At 62.3% G+C, this 16,100-nt stretch overlaps 1 protein-coding gene across 1 annotated transcript in view; it reads left to right on the top strand.

Moving 5' to 3' along the window:
- The first annotated feature begins 293 nt into the window (after positions 1–293).
- FGFR1 (fibroblast growth factor receptor 1) overlaps positions 294–16,100 on the top strand; it is a 29,923-nt gene continuing 14,116 nt past the window's right edge. Inside the window, 2 exon segments of the mRNA XM_040617922.1 lie at positions 294–500; positions 7,342–7,551. Of these exon segments, the coding sequence (XP_040473856.1) occupies positions 7,461–7,551 (91 nt within the window). The 5' untranslated portion in view covers positions 294–500; positions 7,342–7,460.

Here is a 16,100-nt window from a genome sequence, read left to right as displayed (position 1 = left end):
TCGCCCCCGACTGCCCGCCGGGCCCGGGGCTCCGCCGGTGCGACCGAGAGCGCGGAGGCGAGCGGCACGGCCGGACAGCCCCCCGCAAAACCTGGCGGGGACCCCCGGGACCCTGCTGCCGGGAGCCCAGCGCGGGGGCTCCGGGGGGCGGCCCGGCCCGGCGGCGACTACAAGCCCCATCAGGCCGCTGAGGAGGAGGAGGGTGGGAGGAAGACGGGGGCGGAGCCGGGGGCAGGCGGCGGGGCGGTGCGGGAGCGGCTCAGTCCGGCGGCGGCGGGCGCACGGAGGGGACGCGGCGGCGCGGGCAGCGGCAGCGGCGGCCGTCGGGGCGGCCGCGCCTCCGGGAGCGCCTCCCGCCGCCACCTCGGGGCCGGCCCCGCCCGGGGGCGGCCGCTGTGAGCGCGGCGGCGGCCGGGCTGCGCTCCCGCCCCGGCCGGGGCTCCCTCCATTGTTCCCGGGAGCGGCGGGCACCGTGCCGCGCCGCCGTCCGCGGGGCTCCGGTGAGTACCGCCGCCGGGGCTGCCCGGCACCGCGGCGTATCGCTTTGTGCTCCGGGGGCGCGACCCGGGCCCGCCCCTGGCCCGCGAGGGTCCGCCGCGGCCGGACACCCCTGCCCCCCCCCCCCGCCCCGGGCGCGCCGGTGGCCCGTGGCGGGGCGGCTGGCAAGCACCGGGGCGGGGGAGTCCGGTTTGCGGGAGCTGGGGGGGGGTCGCGGACACCGGGGAGGTCCGGCTTGCGTGTGGCGGGGGTCCCGGTTTGCAGCCCCCGCGACTGGAGGGGCTCGGTTTGCAGCCCCCGCGGAGGGGTCCGGGCGGCAGTTTTGAAACGCGGCGGGTCCGAGCCCCTCGCTGGGGCCTAGCCGGGGCTGGGAGGCTCCCGGGGCGGGCGGGGGCCCCCGGCCCGGGGCTGGCGGCTCTTTGCCGAGTTGCTGCCCGGTCCCTTATTCCCGAAAAGTTCCGAAGAGGAGCCTCGCGCCTTCCAGAACAAGATGGAAGGGGAGCTGGGTTTGGTTTTGTTTGAGGTCGGGGGTCCCGGGGCGGTGCGGCGGTCCCCAGCACGTAACGCGGTCCTCGGGTTTCTGTTTCCCTTTGTGTTTGCCAGCCGCAGCGGGGAGGAGGGGGCTCCCCGGGCTGCCTTTGCCCAAACTCTTCGGGGGTCTCTGGGACTCGCCCTCGCCTGTGCGTGGCGAGCGCGCGGGGAGTGCGGCGGCGCAGCGATGCTCGGGGACCCGCCGGGGTGTACAGCCCTGGGCACCGGGTGGCTTTCGGCTGGTGCTGCTGGTCGCCCGGTTTGTGGTTTTTTGGTTGGGTTGCTGGGGCCGTGAGCCACCCCTCGCAGCCAGCTGGCCTGGCGTGAGGCGCGTTCGGGCTACACCGCGGAGCGACGAAGCCGCCTGGCGATTCCCTTCTCGACCCGAGCTGTGGAGTTACTGCCCCGTGCCGCGAGTGTCACGGCTGGCCGGGGCAGCTTCCTTCCCGTCAATGTTTAAACCTCAGCGGTGCAGTTCGCCCAACTGCTTGCGTTAATAAAACAGATGGGCTTGGAGGCAGCTGCTCTGCCAGGGTCCCAGCCAGAGCGAAACGGGGATTTGTGTTCAGGCGGAGGCGGTGATGTGCTCTGGCTGGACATCTCCGGGTGCTGACCAGCTGGGTGCCGGTGGGGGTGCGGGGGGGGGGCAGCCGCCCTGCTCAGCCCCGGGGATGCTGTGGGAGCGTGGAGCCCGCGGACCCCTGCTCTGGCTAGCAGCCATTTTCCCCACACAGGAGCGCTTCCTCCCTTAATCTCTGTGGTGGCTGGCATGCACTGTTGCCTTTTCGTTGTGTTGCTCGGAGAGGATTAAAATAAATAGTCCCAGCCCTGGTGGGGTGAAGGCAGGAGCGACGCCGTTGCAAAAGCAGCCTGCGTGCACATCCATCGGCTCAGGGCTTGGCTGTGCGCGAGGTGCCTGCCCCGGCTGTGCTGGGAAGGGGCCCACATTGCTTTCGAGTGTGAACTGGAGCTCCCCGTTTATTGATCTGCCTAAAACCGTGAACTGAACTAGGAGCTGTATTGCTCCCAGCCCCCGATGGTTTCCCCCTGATGCCCAAGGCTGCTAGGAGGGGCTGCTTGACTGGCCCACATCCCAGTATGAACTGGATCTCCTGGCTTCTTCCCACTACAGACTGGATCCCCTTGGCCCCCTGCCAGTACAAACTGGCAGCTGTAGCCCAAAGCCCCCGAGTCTGAGGTCAGCAGGGAGTGGGGCTGGTGTTTGATTAGTGCTAGGCAGTTCTCGGTGTTCCTTATGGGTCCCTTCCGACTCGAGATCTGTGATGCTGGGGCTGGGTCGCAGATGCTTGTCCCATCCCGGTAATTCAGCTTTCTCCCTGGTTTGGGAGCTTCTGCTTATGGGCACAAAGGCAAATGCAAGCAAATCTGTGCCAGAATGTTTGCTGGGGAAGTGTGTGTCCTTCCCCTCCCAGCAGCTTCCCTTGGAGGAGCTGAACATAGTTGAAAACCCCATCCAGCATCCTCCCAGGCTGGATAACAGGTCTCTGCTTCTTCCAAGGCATGGTAGACTGGTTGTATCCCAGTCTCCCTGTCCTCCACCAGTCCCGTCCTAGAGCAGGCAGTGGTACCAGCCTAGTGGAGACTTTTGGGTACCAACAGATGCTCTGTAGATCTGAAAATCAAGCCCTTTGGTAGGGATCCCTGAATTTGAGGACGCTTCTGAAATGGAACTGGTTTTACAGAGCTCTGTGGGTGAGGGTGGTCCTTTCCCCATCCTTCCTGCCCCATGTGCCAGGCTCCCCTGCTGCTAGATGCCCGCAGCATGCAGCGAGCTCAGTGCTGGAGATACCCTTGGTAGCTGTAAGGCCTTAGGGCAGGCTGCAGCGCACGTAGCCGGGAAGGGTTAATGCACTATGTATGCTGCACAGTTGGATATTTATTTTTCCAAGCATGCATCTGCTTTAAGCATTATAGTTTTGCCCTATAGTTACATTTGCAGTTGTGTTTGCTTTTTATTTCAGCAAATACTCTGTTCCTGACCTGAGCTGCAGGCTGGGGCAAGGAGCTGGGCAAGGGAAAGGCTTTTCTCCCTGCCGCCCAAAAATTTTGCCTTTGGCGTGCCCTTCTTTCCCAAGGGCATCTGGAAGGCTGCTTAAGTTGAGCCTCAAAGAAAAACTGAGTCTCCTTTTTGTATTTTGGAGGGCATCTGTGCCAGGCAAGGTCTCTCGCTGGCAGTCACCATCTCTCCACCCTGAGGGATGTGTGGCCCTGGGCTGGGTACAGCTCCCCACTGCTGGCTCCTGAAGCCTTCCAGACCTGGCAGCCGAGCTCAGACTCTTCTCCCTGTTGAATTTGGCCTTGCCCCATTGTTTTTCTGCCTGCTGCATTAACAGGCTGGTCGCTGGCGCCGAGGCACCCTGGCGCTCGCCTGCCTCTGGGTTGCTCTGATGTGGTGGATGCCACAGGGGCCAGCTCTGCTCCAGCGGGGAGGCAGAGGCCAAGCTGCCCCGGTCCAGAGCCCCCCAGACCCCTGAGCCAGCCGACGGCAGCTACCTTCTATCACCGCCGGCAGCCCCGGCACACGGACCCCGGATCGGAGCAGGGGCTCTCCGGCAACACGGGAAGCCACAGGCTGTGTGCCTGGGCTCTGACCCTTGCTGCCTCGGCTGGGCAGCCTGCTCCGGCACTGGGGTTCCTACTTTTGGCACCTTGGATGCATTCCTGGGGCTGAGCCACGGGACGGGAAGGGGCTTCCCCACGACACTCAGCCCAGAAACGTTCTGCCTGAGTGTCCATGGAAGGTCTTGTGCTGAGTCCCTGGGACAGCTCAGCTGGGTGACTCACTGGTGCAGGAGCAGCGAAAATGCAGCCCTCGGGGGTCCCCGAGCAAAACGGGGGAGACGGGTTGCACAAGGCTGTTTCGGCATGCAAAGGTGGTGTGGGAGCATCATCCCCGATGTAAGGGCTTGCAGGGAGCCTGTACCCCTGCGAGGATGCACAGGTGGGTGCAGGGGTGTCCGTCACCGCTCCAAAATAGCTGCGTGGGTGTAATGGCCAGTTGTAATTGCAGTCTCAGAGACAGGTCTCTGAGGGGCAGTTAGCCCTGGCTCCTCTCTTACTGCTTCCATTTTTAGTTGTTTGAATCCACCCCAGAGCAGTAAATTGCAGTGTGCTGGGGAGCGGGGACCGTGCCCAGCAGCAGCCAGAGACCCACCCTGCTCAGACTGCTGTCCTCCCCAGCAAACGGTTTCCTGTTGGGATTTATATAAAAGCTGTATAAACACAGAGAGGAGCCATGCTGTTGTTTGCACAGGTAGGAGCGCTCTCCCCACTTCCTCACCTCTTTGCGGAGCAGGTACAGAGGAGCCCTGGGGGGGGGCAGGGGCCGTGGGGATCCCCGTTCCCCTGCAAAGGAGGGAAGGGTCTGTGCTGCCCCTTCCCTTCAGCATCCTCTGCTCTCTGAATACCGGGATTTCCTCCGGTGCTGCTGGGACTGGCTGGGGAAGCAGGCAGGATGCTGGGTTTGACCCCCGTGTGCAGGATGCGTCCCCGTCCTGCACCTGTCTGCCTTCTACAGAGCCATGGCTGCTGCTGCCTCCCTTTCTGCCCTGGGAAGCCGAGCATTGGTCATGCACTCTCGCTGGATCTTGGCAGCCATCCCTCCCTCTCCCTCCCAGGGACTCTCCCAGACTTGGGACAGCTCTTTGCTGCCGAGTGATCCATACGCCATGGAAATATGCTGCTGTCAAGCCCCTGAATCAGCTGGAAGGTGCCTGCTCCGAGGTGTATCTGGAGAAGGGCTTTGCTGTGTGCCGAGCCAGCACTGACTCATTTTTCAGGAACTGCTGCTTCTGGAGGCGCTGTGCTCCCCTCCCTCCATCCCTCCATCCCTCCCTCCCCTCGGCGGGCTGGCTCGGAGGCCCACGCAGACGCTCCGCATTAGGGCATGTTCCGGGGAGCATGTGCTGTCGATAAACAAAACCACTTAGAGACAGAAAATAATTTCCAGAAATACCAAAGACTTTTTTTTTTTTTCTCCCCCCCCCCCCCCCCCCCCCCCGAAGAATTCCACCTCCCCCTTCCAAACCCTGATAAATTGTTAACATTCAATAACTATTTAAAAGCGTGCTGCCTGGCGCCTGGGAGCGCTGGCGCTTGGAGATAACACCGGTGTTTGCTGGGTGCCGCCTTTCCCGGCCCGACTGCTTGTGTCAATATTTTGGATCCCAAATGCTCCAGCACCGACCAGAGCCGCAGCAGTTGGGGCAGGGAGGAGGCAGCCGGAGCCCCCAGACCTGCGCCCCGGCTGGGTTTCCTTGGGCTGCGGAGGCTGTTCAGGGGGTCTGAGCTCCCCTGGCAGTGCCCGCTGTTACACGGGGACACTTTGGGGCTGGCACTGGAGGCTGCTCAGCCCACCCCCGGGGCAAAACCAGCGCTTCGGGCAAGGGGAGCGAAGGGGCTTGCCGGAACGGGAGAGGCGGTGGCCAGAGCTCCGGCGGACCGAGTGCGTGGGGAGGATGAGTAGCAGCTTATTACTCACTACAACTATTACTCACTGTTTTTAAGAACACGTACTTTAGGCAGATGCCTTATGGCAAAAGGAAGCTCTTGTTCACACAGCAGGTTGGGAATGGCTTAGCGTGCAGCTTCGGGGAGCACTAGTTGGGTGGGAGAGGGACCCGGTGAGCTCAGGGTGCTCGGCAAGGGTTACAGGGCACGGGGGTCCAGCTGCAGTCTGGGGAGGTGCTCCAGCCTCTGGCTCCCGGAGCCTGGAGGAGGGTTTTGGAGATGGTATCATCCTGCCCACACCCTGGTCCTTGCAATTCTTCCAGAGCATCCACTGCCAGCAGCACCCTGGCTGGACCAGCACGGCCGTGCTTATGTTGTGCAATTAACTGGGCAGGGATCTTGCCGGCGAGCTCTTCGGCAAAGCCCAGTGGGACAATTAACGATGGCCAGTGTCAGGACCTCCATCCCAGGCTTCTGCAGAGCCGCAGATGTGCCGCGGGGGTGGAGCGCAGGGGTTTGCTCGCATCCACGCTGCTGGGAGCAGTTGGCCAGGGGCGTCTGGGCTTGGGCTTTGGCTCCAGTGTCCCCCTTGAAACGTGTTTTGGCAGAGCTCCATGCTCCTAGCGTGGCGGGAAGGAGGGATGAGGGCACATCCCTGGGGCACCCTGAGCTGGAACCAGGCTCCGCTGGGTTTCCCTGTACCAGAACCCGGCTCTGATGCCTCCCCACACCAGAACGGTGTCCCTGGCAGGGGAAGGGGCTGGGGACCCGAGGGGGTGGGCGGGCTAGAGAGCCCAGCGTGAGAGCTGGCAGGAACAGAGCGAATTGCAGTATTGGCCGTGGAAGCTGGGGGATTTCTCCCCAAACAGCCACACTGAAACCAGCTGTCAGTGGAAAGAGATCTGCTGCTCCGGAGCGAGGCGCTGGCTAACCCCTTCAGCTCCGGGAAGGCGTTTCCGTAAGGGGTGGCTGTGTGCATGCCCTATAGATTCTGTAGGGAGAGGAGGGGAGGGGGGTTTGCAGCAGGATCTGCTCTGCTTAGGGTTGCACAGTGACATGGACATCAAGTTTTGGTCTGGATACGTGGGATTTGCCACCGTGAAGCCGTGGGTCAGCCACAGTGGAGCAAGGTGCTGGTGGTCCTGGAGCACCTGGGGGTCCTGGGCCGGGTCCTGCACTGCCTGGGGCATTTGGGGCAGAAGATCTGGAAACAAGGGAGAGAGGCAGGAGGGCGTTTGGTGGCAGGTATGCTCGCACAGGGGAGAGGCAGCCTTTCAGAGCCCAACAGAAACATTTCTCCTGTCCCACAGAACTTGTCAAGATTTGGAGATTGTTTTTCATCTGAGCAAAGATAAAGAAAGCTAAGAAACTTCTGGGAGTTGCCGCACCGTGATGACCTGGCTTGGGCCAAGGGGGAGTTTGTTTCAAAAATTTTGCAGCCTTTTGGTCAGTGTGGGAGTTCCTATTTTCAGCACAAACTAGGTGCAGGAAGGGGAGAGCAGAAATCTCCCTTTCTTCAACTGGTGATTGAAAATTTCTCTGACCATTCTGGGAAATTTTGCTGCATTTGATTCTGCTTCGCCAGCAGTTTTTCTCTCGACACATCAGCGCTTTTATGCAGGAAAACATAACCCTGCCAATCAGTGCTGGGTCGCTTCAGGCTGTGGAGGGGTCCATGGGTGGGGACCTGCCACCGTGGGTCCAGGGACATCTCGCCGCCCAGGCTGGATGCTCGAGGAGCATCGCCTGCCATGGCGAGCACATCCAACGCACGGAGCTGGAGGGGGCTGGATGGCGGGGGTGCATCTTGCCCTGCTCTGACTCTTCTTTCCTCCTTGGCAGCTCAGAGGGGCTGACGGCCCGGCGGAGACCCCCCCCCGCGCCCGCCCGGGGCCAGCCCGGGGTCCCCATGGAGTGGGAGTTGCGGAGCCCAGTTGCCAAGCAGTAGCCGCAGCAGTGGGATGTTTACCTGGCGGTGCCTCATCCTTTGGGCTGTGCTGGTCACAGCCACGCTCTCAGCTGCCAGGCCGGCCCCCACCCTGCCCGACCAAGGTAAGACACAAACCACCACACCGGGGAGCGCCCCGCTCCCTTGTCCCCTCACGTCTATCTAACGGCGATACAAGACAGCTGGCCTCTCTTGTGGCAGGGGCTGCGGCGGGGGCACGGGCACGTCCCCCAGCAGCAGCACGGGGCTCAGGTCAGCTGCCTGGGGGCTGGCGGTGGGGACGTGGCGCGTGTTGTCTGCTGAGAGCAGTTCGTGTGGGCACAGAAGGTGTGTGCGTGGCTCCGGTGTTGCCTGTGCAAGTTTTAAACTCGAGGGAAATTGCGGCAAACTGTTGGTGTGGAGAAGCCTGGGGGGTGCGTCCTGGGCGGGGGGGGTCGTTGTGTGTTGTGGCACTTGCTTCCATCTGCAGCCTGAGATGTGCGTGAAGCCTTCTCCCACCCCTGCTTGACACTGGGGTGATCCTGGGCTCGGCAGGTGGGGATGGGGATTTGGGTGCAGGGTACCAGTGCGGGTTTTGCCAGCTGGCAGTGCGTGGGATGAGTATGCCCCACAGAGACCCCCAGGGAAAACCATGGGGCATATGGAAAACCAAACTGGGGAATGCCCATGGTGCTGGGTTTGAAGCCAGGGCTGGCTCAGGTGGTTCCTGCAGCCCTGATCGCTGCACCACTGGGGCTGGAGAGCACGGACCAGGGCATCCCCCTTGCTTTTCATCCCTGCTTTTCCCAAAAAACCTTGCAAGGGCTTGTGGCCTGCAACGGGCAGGCGAAGGGGTGTGCTGCTGCAGCCCTGCACAGCTCTGGAGCGTGGTGGCACCCTGAGATGCAGTGGATGTTCTGAGTGGGTCACCTGGCCCTGGGGACAGCTGGCCCCGACAGAAAGCACTGCTCTAGCATTTCAAAGCCTTGGCCTTCCCCTCGGTGAGGCAGAGAATAAACAGACCAGGCAGCGCCGCACAGGACTCCTGACTTACTGCCTTTTGGTTTTAATTACCCAAGAATGTCTGGTCTGTGGGGTACTGCTTTTCTTTCTAAGGCTCGCTGCTCCCCCTTCTCTCGTGCTCCCACCAAAACTCTGAGAGGCCGATTGCTGGTGCTGCCGGCGTGGCACGGCGCGGTGCCCCGGTGACATGCTGCAGTCCCGTCACGGCTCAGGATCTGGGGGGGCAGCTGGCACCAGCGAGCAAACCATGCTGCAGCTGGGGTCCCCACGCCGACCTCGGTGGGTGACGACAGGGTGATCCGGGCTGGAAGCGTGCCGGGGGGCCGGGGTCGCTGCTTCTGGTCTGAGCCACGAGCGCCCTGGTCACAGGGAGATCCCATGAGATAGCTGGAGCTGCGTGTGGTCCCTGGGGAGCGCAGGCTCCAGAGAGGAGCCTGGGCAGAGCATCGCTCACGGGGACCATCTCCGAGATTTTTCCGTTGGCGTGCTTACTCCCCACTTCTGTAAATAACGCAGTTGGCAGCGGTAAACATGTTTTTCTCAGGAGATTGCTCTTCCTGGAAGAGCTTTCCTGGCAGCGTTTGGGGTACGGATGGCTCTCATGCTGCCGGGAGAGCGGCGCTGGCAGCCGTGGCGTTGGGAAAGCTGTCGGGGTGTTCAGGCTGAGGGCTGGTCAGGGAAGAGGTGGGTTTTGGGGTGCTTTAGGAGCCCTGCAGCCCCCGGAGGGTTTGGGGAGCAGTGCCAGGCGGCGGGGGTGGAGGAGGAGAGGGTGGAGAGGAGGGAGCTGGTTCCTCGCCAGCCTCATGCCAGGGCTAACAATAACCTCTGGAAGCGTTTCCCGACACGGTTCTCACCAGGGCGGCCCAATTAGTGCCACAGCAGGAGCCTGGCTGGGGCAGAGTCGTCCCTTGGCTCCGGAGCTGGCTGGTGGGAACAAAATGTTCGCAGCAGGACGTGCGGGATGGGAAGAGCCGGTCCTCGACCAGCACCCGCAGCCATCCGCCAGCACCTTGTAGGTCACCTGCCGGGGTGGACTCCGGATCCACCCCGGGGGAGTTTGGGGTCCGGCAAGGTGCTCATGGGGGCTCAGCTGTGGGGCATCATCCCCCCGGGGCCAGGCTCGCTGTCGTTCCCCCTCATCAGAGCCAGCATCACCGTGCCGGCTGGGGCTGCGGTGGCCGCTCTCGGGTCCCCTCCGTGGCGGAGGCAGCAGCTTTCCCGGACTTTGTTCTGGATGTTTATGGGGTTTCAGTTTACTCCCGGTTCTGAGGCAGCTAAGCTCCCTTCTCAGGGAGCGAGTAATCCCCCGCGCCCGGCCAGCGGCCCCTGCCTCACTGCGAAGGGGGATTTTCAGCCGCTGGCCCGCCTCTCCTCGTGGCATGGGGAGGGGGCTTGGGAACTCTGCCTTTGTCAGGGGATCGCTCCTGTTACTGAAAAATCTGCAGCAAATAAAATATTAACGGGCACTTACTGCATTTTATAGTTACCTAAATTTGGAGGTGGTAAAAAAGCCCCTAGTTAAGGGGAAAAGCCAAGAAATTTCCATGAGCAACCTCCATCTCCCTCCCTCACAAAGCCGGTCTTTGTCTTCAGGTTAAATAGAAACCTGCAGAAAATTGCCGAGGGGATTTTTTTTCCTCCCTCCTTGTCTGCTATTGTCCTCGCCACTGTTCAGGCATTTCCACCACTCAGGGTCTGCCTCATCCCGGCTGAGCAGGTTTTCCTGGGGAGCTGGGCGCTGCCGTCTCCTGGGGAGGGGGGTCCTGCCTTGGGCAGCTCGTTTTGGGGTGCACTGAGCCCCCACAGCTGCCCCAGTGCAGCAGATACTTTCCCAGCAGATGCATCTGCCCTCTGGAGCAGGGGGCTTTGGCAGAGGAGCCCAGGGCTGCAGACCCCTCCCCGTGTGGCCCATTGGGGCGGGGGGCTGCCCCATTTCCCAGTGCCGCCGGCCGCCCAGCTGGCCACAGGCTTAACCCCCCCCCCCCGGCCCATCTGCAGGGCCAGCGGGGGCCCTGGCTCCCAGGGCTTTGTCGTGCCTGGCTCAGCCAGGGGGTCTCGCTGCGGACCCTACAGGAGCCAGAGCTCCAGGGCTGGGAGCATGCTCAGCCCAGGCAGCTCCGGGGATCTCTGTGAGTATGAGGCTGTGCTCCACCGCCGCTGCTCCCCAAAACCCACTCGGGGCTGGCAGGAACGTTGCATGTGAAGCGGGGGCTGTAATGTGCACCCCCCACCCCCAGCAGCAAGGATGTTTTCTGGGGCTGTTTGGCACAGCTGTAGCCTGGCACGCACTGTGGGCAGCCACAGCATCCCCAGAGGTGGCACAGCAAGGCTCCTTGGCTTGTCCCCGCTGCTGACCGGGTGGGCTGCTGGCCCTCGGCTTTGTAACCCCCTCCCCATTTCCCTGCTGTCCAACTCCCCCCCACCTCGTTTTTGCAGCTCTTGGTGTCTCGCCACCCCTTGCACAGGGAGCCCCAGGGTATCAGTTTTGGAGTAGCCCACTCCTTGCTGAATCCGTGCAAGCAGCTTGGAGATCTCTGCCAAGCCGTGAAGCCTCCTGCACTTTTGCTGTTGATGGCAGCAGCCCAGGATCGTTACTGGCCCTTGGGGGAGGGGGCGGGGGGGGGAGCAGCCCCCACACACACCTCCGAGCCCTCCTCTTCCCCAGACACTAGTTGCCGCAGACACTTGTTCCCCAGGGCATCGTTGTGTCTTCTGGGGCATCACGCCGCTGCCTTCCCCTCCCAGGCTGTCGAGCAGGCATTGTTCCCTGTCTCCCGCCTTTCCACTCGGATGCTGTCACTCCAGCCCTTAATTGAGGAGGAAAAAGAGAAATATGAGTCTTAGGGAAAAGCAGGAGTGCTCTGTTGGAGCCTGGGCTGCAGAGCTGCCCCACGGTGAGCAGAGCCACACCGGGTGGGTGCAGGGGTCCCCCCCCCCACGTGTCTGGGGGCTGGCTGGCTGGCTCCCCCCTCCACGTGCAATAAGCCTCAGGCTGGCCGGGAGAGATGTGGGGAGAGGAACGCGAACTCTGCCTGCATCGGCAGTGAGCCAGGGCCCAGGCAAAGCCAGCGGTTATTGCAAAAAGCCATAGGCACGTGTGCAGGTTGGGGTGCTCGCTTGTGCCCCCCGAGGTGGGGGGGACCCCCCCCCCCCCCCCGCGGCTGTCCCATGCCTATGGAGAGCTGATGGGCCAGTGTCTGTGCCCCAGGCTGCTGCCCCCAAGGGCTCCTCTCTGCTGCAGAGCTCTGAGCGTGGCCGGGGGTGTCTGGGGGGGAAGGGGTGGATTTATTCTGACAGCTTTGCAAACTACCAACGCGCCTGTTAATTAAGTGCTGCTTCATTCGACGACGTGCAGGCTAGGAAGAGCAGGAGCGCCTGGAGCAGTACATAAATCCCTCTCTCCCTGCCGGAGGAAGCATCCAGGGACCCAGAGAGTGGCAAGAAGTCCACTGCCTCCCAGGCTGGCTTGGTCAGGAAGAGCCATGGGTGCCCCGAGCCCCCCCGGAAGAGCCATGGGTGCCCCGAGCCCCCCTGGAAGAGCCATGGGTGCCCCGAGCCCCCCTGGAAGAGCCATGGGTGCCCCGAGCCCCTGGTGCTTGCCTACTGTCATCTCCCTCTGCAGCCTGTCCCCGGGAAGGGGAGCTGGGGATGTGCAGCAGGATCCCTGTGAGCAGCAGGGATGCAAGGGTGCTGCGCGGGGCATCTCCCCTCGGGGCATCCCCCCCCCCCACCCCCCGAGCTGGGGGGGGGGGGCAGCAGGGCGAGGAGCTTTTTAAATAAGAAAGAAGCCAATCCCACATCCCGGTAAGCGCTTCCTGTTGGGATTAGCGGGGCTGCCGGGCATGTGTGTGCTTTTTCTTCAGGAAATACCTTCGGAAAGCCCCGCTGGGGTCTCCAGGGCAACCGGCGGCCCCGGCCCCGCGCCCCCCGCCCGCATTGTCCCCGCGCCGCTTTGTTGGCCGCTTTATTGCCATCGCCATCGCCAGCACGGCCCATGGCTGCACCGCTCTGGGGGGCTGTGCCGCTGTGTGCGGGCACGGCTGGGGGCGCACGGGCAGAACTGGGGGGTGAAGGTTAATCTGTGCCGCTCCCCTCCCCAGGGCTGCCGCCCCGTGTCCCTGTGCCCTGCTGTCCCCATCGGGGGGGGCCAGCCCCAGGGGAGCCGGTGACAGTTAAATGCACTTGGTGACACTCTCCATCTGGCCAGCGCTCGCTAGGCTCAGCTCTGCTTTCAGTTCCGTTTCAAAGCTGGAATAAAGTAATAAACCCATGGCGGGCTGCTCGGGCATTGCAGCGTGCATCTACTTTTTGGGCTCTTTTGAAGGCAGAAGCGTGATCTGGCTGGGCTGGAGCTGCCCTTGCCTTGCCCATCCTCAAGAGTTTAAGTTAAAAAGGGAACAGCAGATAGTTTAGATGTGCCAGACCTAATGTGTGTTTTGCTGCTTTCTCCGGGCAGGCGAGCAGCAGGCGCTGCTGGTATTTTGTTGGCTCTCCTCACTCTTGCCCTGTTTTGCTCCAAGGGGGCTGTGAGCACCCCTGCAGCCTGCCTGGGGTGGGGAATCCCACCCATGCCAGGGATTGCCCAGCACCCACCAAGCGCTGTGCGATGCTGGGAGCATCCAGAGCCTTGCTGTGTGGCGCAGGGGCAGGCAAGGGCCCGGGGAGGAGAGCCAAGCGTTTGTCTGGCTGATTAAGCTTTTGCTCAGGTGGCCTGCTCGGGGCTTGCTCGCGCCCCGATGGAGCAGCCGGCCGGGCCGGCAGCTCTGCGGAGGGGCTGCACCTGGTGCCTTGGTTTAGGTTACAGAAGAGCAGAACATGAGAAAGAGACATTTCAGGCTGATGGAGTGCAGCAATCAAACGGGCTCACCCTAACTGACATACGTGGAGGGCTCGCCGGTAACACGGCGGTGGCTCACCGCCGGCTGCTGCCAGGCAAGGGGCAGCCCAGGACCATGGCGCTCCCGGTGCCCCCCCGCCGCCCTCCCTGGGTGTGCAGAGAGGCTGCATTTCCAGTGGGACGTCTGTGCATCCATCAGCTGCCGCGTGAGCCGGGCTGCCCCGGTGCCAGCAGGGCTGCCCCGGCAGCCACCGTACTGTCTGCGTGCCAGGGCCGCCCCGCCGCAGCATCGTCCAAGCGGGCCGGCCCCGCTCCCGCCCGCAGGGTGAGCTAACCTGGATATGCTCATTAGCCTGTGAATTCGTTTTCAGGCCGTTCCCACCATGCTGTGTTTTCCGCCTTATCCCTGAGTGCCAGAGATGTGCTTTGGGTTACCAAAGGGCAGGATCCTGCCTTGGCCTCTGCCTTCCCTCTCCCGTCCATCACACTCGACGCCTCAGTGCCTCCCTGGTCATGCTGTTAATGCAAAACAGCCTCTGGCTCGGAGGGGCTGGCAGAGGGGGCTGCTGCCTTTGAAAGGCGATCTGGCCACACGCCGGTGGACCCCTGGGGCGCCCGCCTGGCCAGGCTCCTTGGCACGGCAGAGCCTGCGGCTCGATGGCATGAAGGAGCGGTGGCACTTCCTCAGGGTGCCCGAGGACCCACGCGATGCTGTGCCCATGGGACACCGGGACGCTGCCTCCCTGGTGCCAGACTGGGGTGGCTCGAAGTTTTCCTTCCCTCCAAAGACCTTTTTTACCCCCAGGCCACCTTTTCCCCAGCCTGCAGATCCAGTTGAGAGGGGCAGGCAGGATCTTTGCTCCCCACACCAATGCAGGCAGGTTTTCCTGCAGACCCTCCTGGGCGAGCCGATGGGCAGGAGCCCCTGGCAGTCCCTGCGGCAGGCTCGGGGAGGAGGTGACCAGTACGAGCTCCTGGACCCAGTGGTGTTGCGCTGGCCAAAACTGATCCTGGCCCAGCATCAGTTCCGTTGTGGTGTGGGGGGGATCCCGCAGGTCCAGCAGCACCCACAGTGCTCTGTAGGACCCCAGACCTGCACGGGGCTCCTCGTGTGGCAGCATGCGGGCAGCTGGGGACAGGCGGCAGGGACATCAGGGGACATTTGCAGTGGGAGGACGACCTTGGCAGCTCTGGTCACCTTCTGCAGGTTAATCTATTCAATAAGGAATAAGTTTGTCAGTGTGTGTGGGAGGGCAGAGCCGAGCACGGCGAGGTAGAGGGACCAAGATAAGGGCAGATACTGCTGTGGCTGCAGCTCCGTGTTTCTGCTGGTTTGTGTTCTCATGGCTGTTATATCGCTCGCTGACCTTGCTGTTTGAGAAGGGGGTCGGGGTGCACAGGAGGGCGTTGTGTTACTGAGTCCCACGGTGTTCAGACAGACGGTGACGGGACATCACTGCCGCATTGTGTGCATTGGAAGATGCCTGTGACTAATCACTTGAAAAACAAATCAGAGCTACTCGAAGTGCCCGTCCTGCAAGGCTATGAGAGAAAGCCAGGGAGAAAATGGGATTGCAAAAGCAAGACCCTTCCCCCACCACCTAAGGGAGTCCCACCAGGCTTCACCTTCCACATTAAAACGCTTGGTAGCCCTGTACTGGTGGAACTGGAGCCCTGGCCTTTGGTCTTCTAGCAGCTGAAGAAAGTGAATTTGACCCCAGCATGCTGTTTTCCTTCAAGTGCTAAGCAAAAGAAAAAGCAGAAACTCTGGAGCTGCTCAAAGACATTTTTCCCATGAAGATTCTCATAGTACAAGGATAAGAAAAGTGGCCGGAAAGTGAAGTGCAGATCGTGATGCGGTAAATGAGAGTGTCTGGAGAGCGGAGCTTTCATTTTTGGCAGCAGGGAGCCAGCGGTGGTGGGTCCTGGGAGGAGCGGAGCCTTGCTGATGGCCCCAGCCCCGCACGGCTCGCTGCCAGCCTGCCTTGGCACAGCTCAGGACAAGGGTTGACCAGAAGGGTCTAGTGCAGGCAGAGACCCTCTGCCAGCTTTCGGCAGCTGGTGGGCCCAGGACGAGCTGCTCCATGGCTGTTCAGGGGAGAGGAGGGGAGAAGAGGGTGTACTTGTCCAGCTCAGCGGGCACCAAGAGTGGGCACATGAGTGGTGCGGTGAGGCTGCACCCTCCAATGCTGTGGGCATTTGTGATTAGCTGCTGTCCTGCAAATTGCCGCACTCGCTGGGGGCCACCTGGGTCCCAAGTGAGACCTGTGGCTTTGCTCTTGCCCCCGTGACTGTGGAGTGACCCCATGGAGTACAGCGCCTGTGGGCTCTGTGCCTGCCGTGCACCTCAGTCCTCGGCAGGGAGCGGCTCTTGAGCCACAGACCAGCTGAAGTTTCGACATTTCCAGATTGTTTCTGCTGGGCTGCCTGCACAGGGTTTGTGAGGATTTTCCAGCCCCTGCTGTGGACCCCTCTGATACAGAGCAGTTGCACTGTGGAGAGCCTTGGCTGTGCCGCCATGGCACCACCGGCTCTTGCCCTCAGCCTGCCTGAGGCTGGCCTGCCACCAGCCCGGAGGTGCAGTGGGAATGCGGTGCTGCCTTCCAGGATGCTGCCAAGCAGCTCTAGCCCCTGAGAGAGATGCTTGCAGTGGTGCCACGTGCTCCTCCGTGCAGGCTCAGGACCTACAGCCGCACACACCAGCCCGTGGGCCTTGTTCCTAGGATGATGCTCACGCTGCATCCACCCTGCACCATCGCAGGGAGCCTCAGCACCTTGTGGAGCTGCAACAGCCTGAACCCTTCCTCGGGCCGC

Source organism: Falco naumanni, chromosome 19 (genome assembly GCF_017639655.2).
Source record: "Falco naumanni isolate bFalNau1 chromosome 19, bFalNau1.pat, whole genome shotgun sequence".
Lineage (NCBI taxonomy): Eukaryota > Metazoa > Chordata > Aves > Falconiformes > Falconidae > Falco > Falco naumanni.
Note: the sequence above shows the minus strand (reverse complement) of the source record. Positions and strands in the feature narration are given on the sequence as shown.